Genomic DNA, 10,773 nt, shown 5'->3' on the forward strand with positions numbered 1-10,773 from the left:
TATAATGTATTGTTTATTTGATAGTATTTATAGCTCTTACATCAATCGTTCAAACCGTAACTCGTTCGTAAGGTGGGGAGCATCTGTATATATGCATGTATATAGTGTGTATTGATGTGTGTGAGAGAGAGAGAGAGAGAGAGAGAGAGAGAGAGAGAGAGAGAGAATTAGTGTGGGTGTGGGTGTGTGTAGTTGTGCATTGTTGATGTGTGTTGTGTATTGATATGTGCATCTATGTATGTTTGTGTGTGTGTGTGTGTGTGTGTGTGTGTGTGTGTGTGTGTGTGTGTGTGTGTGTAGGTTTGGACGTGGTTCGCACTCTGATGTTTACACTGACGAGAGAATTCAATCTCGCGACTGGGACGGTGTCCCACAACAGATCTGGAGTCTCGCTGTACCACAGAGATTCGGCAAAAAGTAGCTTATTAACACACACATACACACACACACACACACACACACACACACACACACACACACACACACACACACACACACACACACATAATCACTCGTACTATAAGTCAAATTAAATATTTGTTCCAAATCTGATTTATTGCAAATAATAAAGTTACTGCTGTTATAAAAGTTGATGATGATGATGATGGTGATGATGATGGTGATGATAAAGGTTTATGTATTTATGAATAACTGTAATGTTTTGTCAATGTGTTGATTTAATGAAGTAGTAAAGCAGCAAAAATCTTCGAGTTTCATTTTTCACCATTTTAAAGACACACACACTCACACACACACACACACACACACACACACACACACACACACACACACATACAGAGTTTGAGTCATCATGTTTAATTTTCCCTCTGGACATCACAGACCATTGCCATAAATACAGATATTACACAGAGACCACACATTAACAACACCAGCATAACTAACGGGGATTCACAAAAACACATTAATTACAGTGAATATAGGACACACACACACACACACGCACACAGACACACACACACACACACACACACACACACACACACACACACACACACACACACACACGCACACTAAAGTCATATTGTTATCATTGAAAAAACATTTCTGCTACTGACATAAAAATAATAATATTATGTTAAAAAACAGAAAAGTAAGCTCCGCCCCCAGGATCAGCACAGGTGTGTGAGGTTGTTGCAGAAAAATAAAGGAGCAGTAGGGGGCAGTGTATTGTATGGGGTGGACAGGTGTCTTTATGCAGCTAACGACCTCAAACAGGTGCATCTAATTTAGGATAATAAATGTAGTGGAGGTGGACATTTTAAAGGCAGACTAACAGGTCTTTGTGGGTCAGAATTCTAGCTGATAGACAGGTGTTCAAATACTTATTTGCAGCTGTATCATACAAATAAATAGTTTAAAAAGTCACTCTGAAGCACTGATCCACTTTGCTCTTGTGAATAAAATGTTATTGTGTGTAACTGTGTATTGTATCATTACTCTCTCACACACACATACAGATGTTCAGATCTTTATCAGCCGTAAAGAACCTACAGAGTCTTACGGTGGGGTGTGTGTGTGTGTGATGTAGTTGTATATGGCAATATTATATATACACTCAGGAGTAAAGGAGGTATTTATTAAAAATTATAACTCAGAAATCTGTAGAATTAATTATGCATTACAACTGCAGCACAATATTCAGGCCACAGATCATCTTTCTCATCTCCTCTTCCTCATCTCACATTCATCAGGTAAATATTCCCCTCATGCTGTTTCTTTTTCTGAGAGTGTTTTAGACTCATATTTGGAATCAGACACCCCTGCAGAGACAGTGAGACAGGCGGAGACATAGACACAGACAGAGAGACAGACAGGGACAGAGAGTGACAGTTCATATACGACATATTTAAAATACTTTTCTGCTGTTCTATTTCAGATGAGAAATCTGTGAATCTGATTGATACTTTGTGTGTGTGTATATCAGTGTTTGTATACTTTGTGTGTGTGTGTGTGTGTGTGTGTGTGTATATAAGTGTTTATATACTTCTTGTGTGTGTGTCAGTGTTTATATATTCATTATACCCATTATTTATTCTGTCCCTCCAGTTGCTCCTGTTCTCCTCCGTGTGTCTCATCCACATGGATCTGAAGCTAACGAGGTCTGCCACAGTCCACTGTAGTCCTCTACACACACACACACACACACACACACACACACACACACACACACACACACATATATATATATATATACATACCATCAAACATAGCTGAAGGCAAAAACAGTATTTAACAGACCATTTCTGGAAAAGGTGGTCCCAAGAATACAAGAACAACAAAACTGCTAAAAACTGCAAATAAGGTCTGCAGAAAGATCGGCACCTCGTGGATCATAGCCTATTGAAAGAGTAACAGAAGTTCTACCTGATTCCAAACGACACATAACGACAACTGTTAAACTGCAGACAAACACTGGTTTCTTGGAAAGACCTATTAATAAACTCTGCCTGCTAATAGCAGATACAGAAAAAGATAGAACCAAAAAGAAATTAGCTTTCATGTACCTTATATATTTATTTGTAGACCTTCAGCATAATATACACCCTCAAGAAGGGGCCGGATGTAGGAGCCATATTTACTATACTATTGAATTCTTGTCAATTAATTCATTTAAATATTAATTTGTTATAATAATGTTGTTTACTTCTGTGAATTTGTGGTCTTTATAGGTGTAAGGGAAGGAGCTTTTAAAAGGATATTTCACCCTTGACAGGAGGAGGCGCTGCTCAAGAGCAACAGAAGGAGCAATTAGAGCAAATCTGTCAAAAGACAAAACCGGTGACATCTAACATAGTTTTTACCTCTACAGTGTGTTTGGGGACGTTACGGGTGCAGTAACACACACACACCTGTATCTGCTGCAGGTTGCTGATGGCTCAGTCGAGTCCTGTATCAGAGGGATGATGATTTTCTCAGACATGTCACTGATTAATAAAAACGTTGGCTCCACAATAAACTGTATAAAAGCTGAAACAGACAAATCATCAGTTATTAATGTATTTCATTTGAAGGATTTCTCTAATTCGCCCCTTCCACATGAAGGTGTGTGTTATTGCTGATCAACAGGTTTGTGCATGAGGTCAGGAAATAACAGTGAGTTCTCACCGATCTGAGACTGAGCGACAGGTGTTTTCTGTTTGTCACACAGAGGAGAGATAGCCAAACCCAGTTTAGCTTCTTTAGCCCCCTGTAAAACACACACACACACACACACACACACACACACACACACACACACACACACACACACACACACACACACACACACACACACACACACAATATTTAAATATTAGCATTTAGGCATAATATCCATGTGTGATGAAACTAAACCTGTACATAAATATACCATATTATTATTATTATTATTATTGGTGGTGGCAGTGTGTGTGTGTGTGTGTGTGTGTGTGTGTGTGTGTGTGTGTGTGTGTGTGTGTGTGTGTGTGTGTGTGTGTGTGTGTGTGTGTGTGTTTTTACCTGTGTGAAAAACTCCTCCATTAGTCTGGGGGTCCAGCGTGAGTGTAAACTCCAGGATTTAGCAGGATGACTGATATCAGCCGTGTGAAGAATCAAAGACAATGCCTTCGCTTTATCAATGCTGATACACACACATGCACAGTGATTAGTCTCTGAAGATACAGTATATTTGGACAAGTGCTCAGGCACTTATCTGCATTCCAACACATCATCTACACACACTGTGTGTGCGATTATTTGTGAGTTAATGTCTCATGGCTACACTGATGGAACATCTGGATTTGGAATAGAAAATACATGCTCTTTATTTAAGTCTTCAGGCAGTCAGGCACCCATAAATCAACGACAGTGTCAGATCTCCTGATCTTCATCTCCTTCTACACACCAGCACCCAGTCAGCTGCTCCTGCTCATGGTGTTTATAATAATATCAGATTTAGAACTGAAGTGAGTGTGGAATGACTTCTTACTTTAATGAGTCATTGAGGACATTCTCGTCTATATTCTGCAGTGTTCTAGTTCAGTGAATTATCAAGGGATTGTGTGTTTTTAGTTCCCTGTGAAGAAGCCATTACTATAGCAACCATAACCAGAGCGAACACTTTCATAGACACCTGCACTACTTTCAGAGCTGCTGTAATCACCTCCTTCCAATCACAGCCCAGAACCCTGTGTGTGCGTGTGTGTGTGTGTGTGTGTGTGTATTATTGCTTATGTGTGTTAATTAATGTTTACCTTTCATGCTGCTGTAAACATGTCCTCATAGCTTTAACCTGTAGAAAGTGAGAGGACATGTCTGTTCCCAACACCATCTCTATCACCAGAGACCTCAGCTCACTGAGACACACACACACACACACACACACACACACACACACACACACACACACACACACACACACACAGTGTTAAAGTTAATATAGCCAACACAGCGCTAGATTCAGAATTGTGTGTGTGTGTGTGTGTGTGTGTGTGTGTGTGTGTGTGTGTGTGTGTGTGTGTGTGTGAGACAGAGACTCACAGCCATTCATTTCGTGTCAGGTTCATGAAGATGTTCATGTGTTCATCCTGCAGGAGGCGGAAAACAGCACTGACATGATGACACTCCTGCACCGACCGATCATTGTAGATCATCGCCAAGTCAGACCTACACACACCCACACACACACACACACACACACACACCCATATTGTGTACATGATTGTATTATCACACTTTTTTAGCAGTGAATACATTCAATATTACGCACCGTGTGTGAATGTGGAAGTTGTTGGTGTTTCCTGTGTGTTCATAATCATTAATGGCTGCTGCAAACAGACATGCTAACACCTCCAGCTCTGTCAACCAGTACTACACACAACCACACACAAATAAATATATATATATATATATATATATATATATATATATATATATATATATATATATATATATTAGCAGACAGTATCTTTTGTGTTTATATTTTTAACCCCACACACACACACACATACACACACAGACACACACACACAGGTACCAGTAATCCGGTGTGCAGCAGAAGACAGTGAATGGTGTGTGTGACGTCGGCAGCGTGAATTTGATTGTGATACGCATTTGTGTGTTTGCTGTAACCACGTTCCAACTCACTCAGGAATGACATCAAACAAGAGATCGGAACCTGAAACACACACACACACACACACACACACGCGCGCGCGCACGCACAGCCAAATAAGATGCATACAGAAATAAACACACAAGTCGTAATGTATCAGCAACTAGTGTGATCAGGATTAACACTGATCAGTGTGTTAAATGTTCAGTGATCAGTGTGCTTAGTGATCAGTGTTTTTAGTGATGTGTTTAGTGATAAGTGTGATCAGTGTGTTTAGTGTTCAGTGATCAGTGTGTTTAGTGTTCAGTGATCAGTGTGTTTAGTGTTCAGTGATCAGTGTTTTTAGTGATGTGTTTAGTGATAAGTGTGATCAGTGTGTTTAGTGTTCAGTGATCAGTGTGTTTAGTGTTCAGTGATCAGTGTGTTTAGTGTTCAGTGATCAGTGTGTTTAGTGTTCAGTGATCAGTGTGTTTATTGATAAGTGTGAACAGTGTGTTTAGTGTTTAGTGGTCAGTGTGTTTATTGATAAGTGTGAACAGTGTGTTTAGTGTTCAGTGGTCAGTGTGTTTATTGATAAGTGTGAACAGTGTGTTTAGTGTTTAGTGGTCAGTGTGTTTATTGATAAGTGTGATCATCAGTGTTGGGCAGTAACGCGTTACTTTTGACAGTAACTAATACTGTAACGCGTTAGTTTTAAAAATAAAGTAACTCTGTTAGCGTGTGGTTTGTTACCCGTTACTTGTTTAAATGAATGAATTTGGGCTGAAGTGTAGACTACAGTCTGACCTGCTTACAGCAGAGACACATTGTAGGATTGGTGGATGAACCACTGTAAACAGGAAGAAGACGCACTGTGGGCGTGTCTCCGTTTATTCAGGTCTGTGCGGCAGTAATGGCGAGTCGAGGCGAGAGCAAGACGAGTTTCTCAAAGTGGAAATATGATCATTATTACACTTTAGTTGAGCATAAAGACAAAAACTTTTAAGTCAAATGTAAGCTGTGTGTTTCTGGTTCGAAGCTCGTATCTACTGCGATAAACAGCAACTCCAATCTGTTGAAGCTCCTCCAGGACCTCCATGCCTGAGGAGCTAGAAGCTATGTGCTAACCCGGTGTTGTGTTCTCATACTTCAGCTGTGAAAGGAACATGTTTAAGAGCTCAACACAACAGCAGAAGCCACTTTAGTGTTTGATTGTGAATCTATTATTCAGCTTGTTTTGTTGTTTATGTCAGAAATCCTTGTGATATATTCAGTGTGTGCTGCTCTGACTTTAATATAATAGTGTTTAAAAATGACTCTGTGTTTAAGTCAGTTTTGTGTTTGTGTAGATTATAACACATAAAAGAGCATTAATGAGAACATTAAAGAAGATTCTTTATAAAAGGAACTAAAAAGTTACTTTTAACAGTAACACATTAATTTTTGGTGTAAATAATCAACAAAGTAACGGAGTGACTTTTTAAATGAAGTAACGAGTAACTGTAACTAGTTACTATTTTTTAGTAACGAGCACAACACTGGTCAGCAGTGTGTTTAGTGATCAGTGTGTTTAGTGACAAGTATGATCAGTGTGTTTAGTAATAAGTGTGATCAGTGTGTTTAGTGTGTGTAGTGATCAGTGTGTTTAGTGATGTGTTTAGTGATAAGTGTGTTTAGTGTGTGTAGTGATCAGTGTGTTTAGTGATCAATGTATTTAGTGTGTTTAGTGATCAGTGTGTTTAGTGATGTGTTTAGTAATAAGTGTGCTTACTGTGTTTAGTGATCATTGTGTTCAGTGATTAGTGTGTTTAGTGATAAGTGGGCTTACTGTGTTTAGTGATCAGAGTGTTTAGTGATCATTGTCTTTAGTGATCAGTGTGTTTAGTGATGTGTTTAGTGATAAGTGTGCTTACTGTGTTTAGTGATCATTGTGTTTAGTGATTAGTGTGTTTAGTGATAAGTGTGCTTACTGTGTTTAGTGATCAGAGTGTTTAGTGATCATTGTCTTTAGTGATCAGTGTGTTTAGTGATGTGTTTAGTGATAAGTGTGCTTACTGTGTTTAGTGATAAGTGTGTTTACTGTGTTTAGTGATCAGAGTGTTAAGTGATCATTGTGATTAGTGATCATTGTGTTTAGTGATCAGTGTGTTTAGTGATGTGTTTAGTTAAAAGTGTGTTTACTGTGTTTAGTGATCAGAGTGTTTAGTGATCATTGTGTTTAGTGATCATTGTGTTTAGTGATCAGTGTGTTTTGTGATCAGTGAGTTTAGTGTGTTGCGTGATCAGTGTGTTTAGGGTGTGTAGTGATCAGTGTGTTTACTGTGTTTAGTGATCAGAGTGTTTAGTGATCATTGTGTTTAGTGATCATTGTGTTTAGTGATCAGTGTGTTTAGTGATGTGTTTAGTGATAAGTGTGTTTACTGTGTTTAGTGATCAGAGTGTTTAGTGATCATTGTGTTTAGTGATCAGTGTGTTTAGTGATGTGTTTAGTGATAAGTGTGTTTACTGTGTTTAGTGATCAGAGTGTTTAGTGATCATTGTGTTTAGTGATCAGTGTGTTCAGTGATAAGTACGATCAGTGTGTTTTGTGATCAGTGAGTTTAGTGTGTTGCGTGATCAGTGTGTTTAGGGTGTGTAGTGATCAGTGTGTTTACTGTGTTTAGTGATCAGAGTGTTTAGTGATCATTGTGTTTAGTGATCATTGTGTTTAGTGATCAGTGTGTTTAGTGATGTGTTTAGTGATAAGTGTGTTTACTGTGTTTAGTGATCAGAGTGTTTAGTAATCATTGTGTTTAGTGATCAGTGTGTTTAGTGATCAGTGTGTTTAGTGATGTGTTTAGTGATAAGTGTGTTTACTGTGTTTAGTGATCAGAGTGTTTAGTGATCATTGTGTTTAGTGATCAGTGTGTTCAGTGATAAGTACGATCAGTGTGTTTTGTGATCAGTGAGTTTAGTGTGTTGCGTGATCAGTGTGTTTAGGGTGTGTAGTGATCAGTGTGTTTAGTGATGTGTTTAGTGATAAGTGTGTTTACTGTGTTTAGTGATCAGAGTGTTTAGTGATCATTGTGTTTAGTGATCAGTGTGTTCAGTGATAAGTACGATCAGTGTGTTTTGTGATCAGTGAGTTTAGTGTGTTTAGTGATAAGTGTGTTTACTGTGTTTAGTGATCAGAGTGTTTAGTGATCATTGTGTTTAGTGATCAGTGTGTTTAGTGATGTGTTTAGTGATAAGTGTGTTTACTGTGTTTAGTGATCAGAGTGTTTAGTGATCATTGTGTGTAGTGATCAGTGTGTTCAGTGATAAGTACGATCAGTGTGTTTTGTGATCAGTGAGTTTAGTGTGTTGCGTGATCAGTGTGTTTAGGGTGTGTAGTGATCAGTGTGTTTAGTTTGATTTGTGATCAATATGTTTAATGATTAGTGTGTTTAGTGATTATTGTGTCTAATGTTTAGTGATCAGTGTGTTTAGTGTTTGATATGTTGTGTTATCAGTGTGTTAAGTGTTTATTGTTGTGTTGTACCTTAAATCTGCTGTTCAGTTGGTGTTTGATGATCAGCTCGATGAAGAGTGTTTGTAGCGAATGGCCTGAGCTGCTGACATCCAGAGCAAACACATCAAAACTCCACTTGTCCAAATCCTGAAAAATAACACACATTTAACACAAATAACACACAATTAACACACATTTATCACACAATTAACACATTTATCACACAATTAACACACAATTAACACACAAATAACACACAATTAACACACATTTATCACACAATTAACACATGTATCACACAATTAACACACAATTAACACACAAATAACACACAATTAACACACATTTATCACACAATTACACAAATTTATCACACAATTAATCCACATTTATCACACAATTAACACGTTTAAAACACATTTGACACACATTAAACATGTCCTTAACAGTCTAACATTGCACTGTGTGTCAGGATGGACAGCAGACTCTCACCCGTAAACAGAGGAGCACATCAGCAGGTTGATCTGGGATGGTGGTGGAGTACGCCTTACGGAACATCCTACACACGGAGAATCCGAGAACCTCATACACCATCATTTATATATAACATTCATCATACTTCAGATTTACTGCCTCATACACACTCTCCAGTAACCAATCATAAAACAGTCCCCTGCTATAAATATTCAGCAACACAGACCCCTTGTTCATTAAGAAGGATTAAAATGTGTGTGTGTGTGTGTGTGTGTGTGTGTGTGTGTGTGTGTGTGTGTGTGTGTGTGTGTGTGTGTGTACTACATGGCTCACCGTTCCACGAATATTCCAGCCTGTACCGCATGAACGATGCTACGGAATTTTGGCTTCTCCTCTAGACGACGCTGAATTGGCTGGACTGTCTGAGAAAATGTGGACGCGAGCCAATCACGAACTTCAACAGGAACAACATCAGAGCGAAGCTGTAGATCATCATCAACGTCCAAGGAAGGTCTGAAACACACACACACACACACACACACACACACACACACACACACACACACACACACACACACACACAGAGTGTGAAAGCTGTAATAATCACTGTAATGCACTGTAATAGTGTGTGTGTGTGTGTGTGTGTGTGTGTGTGTGTGTGTGTGTGTGTGTGTGTTAGTTACTCTGTCCCATTGGTGTAAAGTGCCTCCAGTAATACGGCAGTGAACTCCACGTTTCTCTTTAGCTCCTCAAAGTCCAAGTTACTGATCTCCAACTGCTGCACCATCCGCTTCAGTCTGCACCACAATGCACATAGCATGAACATAGTGTGTGTGTGTGTGTGTGTGTGTGTGTGTGTGTGTGTGTGTGTGTCTGCAGATGGGAAAGTGCAGGAATGTTTTTATTGCATACACTAATTTAGCCATTTTATACACACACACACATACACACACACTAAGCCTGTTAGTGTGAGTTCAGTGTTTCAGAAGGTTTGCATTCTTAACTAATGTGTGACTAACCAAGTCACATTTAAAGAGTGTAGTGGGTGTGTGTGTGTGTGTGTGTGTGTGTGTGTGTGTGTGTGTGTGTGTGTGTGTGTGTGTGTGTGTGTGCGCACTCATACAGTATAATGGTGGACCTCCATGTGTCCACACTGATGTGTGTGTTGAGTGTTTTTCCGTGTTGTGGTGCCATGGTGCATCTCCTCCCTGATGACCTTCAGTCTAATGGACACACGCTTTTATTTTCCACGCACCGCGTCAGCACAGTCTCTGAAGAGGAACACACACACACACACACATACACACACACACACACACACACACACACACACACACACACACACACACACACACACACACACACAAACAGACTAGAATAAAGTAGTGTGTGATGAGGTGTTATTTGGACAGAGGGTAACATTTATGATGTCATCAGCAGGTTGCTCTCCAGTGGGATTCGTCCAGTGGAAAACTGAGACACACAATTTTCTGAAGATCTGACTTCTTCCCTAAACAGTACTTCCAGTGAGCATGGCTTTCTAATGTACAATAGGGGTGCAGGAGCTGTGTGGTGTTTATATGACATGAAAATGTATAGCTTGTGCAATGAACAAAGTAAACATCTGAAAATCAATGCATTAGACAACTCTCAAAGATCTCCCAAAGAACGCTCAAAGATCTCTCAAAGATCTCTCAGAGAACGTTCAAAGATCTCTCAAAGATCTCTTAGAGATCTC

At 39.2% G+C, this 10,773-nt stretch overlaps 1 protein-coding gene across 2 annotated transcripts in view; it reads right to left on the reverse strand.

Annotated features, from left to right (window-relative positions):
• Nucleotides 1-1,388: 1,388 nt before the first annotated feature.
• Nucleotides 1,389-10,773, reverse strand: part of LOC310722883 (dual specificity calcium/calmodulin-dependent 3',5'-cyclic nucleotide phosphodiesterase 1B-like) — a 10,207-nt gene continuing 822 nt past the window's right edge. The window contains exons 2-15 of one of the 2 annotated variants that reach the window (XM_083535663.1): nt 10,159-10,306; nt 9,719-9,832; nt 9,369-9,548; nt 9,054-9,120; nt 8,592-8,708; nt 5,015-5,155; nt 4,748-4,848; nt 4,519-4,644; nt 4,233-4,334; nt 3,499-3,619; nt 3,127-3,208; nt 2,871-2,988; nt 2,044-2,145; nt 1,389-1,781 (exon numbers count right to left, since the gene is read on the reverse strand). In XM_083535663.1, coding sequence (XP_083391789.1) covers nt 1,772-1,781; nt 2,044-2,145; nt 2,871-2,988; nt 3,127-3,208; nt 3,499-3,619; nt 4,233-4,334; nt 4,519-4,644; nt 4,748-4,848; nt 5,015-5,155; nt 8,592-8,708; nt 9,054-9,120; nt 9,369-9,548; nt 9,719-9,832; nt 10,159-10,229 — 1,452 coding nt within the window. In that variant the 5' untranslated portion in view covers nt 10,230-10,306 and the 3' untranslated portion in view covers nt 1,389-1,771. Of the gene's footprint in view, nt 2,146-2,870; nt 2,989-3,126; nt 3,209-3,498; nt 3,620-4,232; nt 4,335-4,518; nt 4,645-4,747; nt 4,849-5,014; nt 5,156-8,591; nt 8,709-9,053; nt 9,121-9,368; nt 9,549-9,718; nt 9,833-10,158; nt 10,403-10,773 lie in introns of those variants that run through there. The other variant, XM_083535662.1, reaches the window with a different exon arrangement.

This window comes from Silurus aristotelis, assembly GCF_946808225.1.
Source record: "Silurus aristotelis genome assembly, chromosome: 29".
Classification (NCBI taxonomy): Eukaryota; Metazoa; Chordata; class Actinopteri; order Siluriformes; family Siluridae; genus Silurus; species Silurus aristotelis.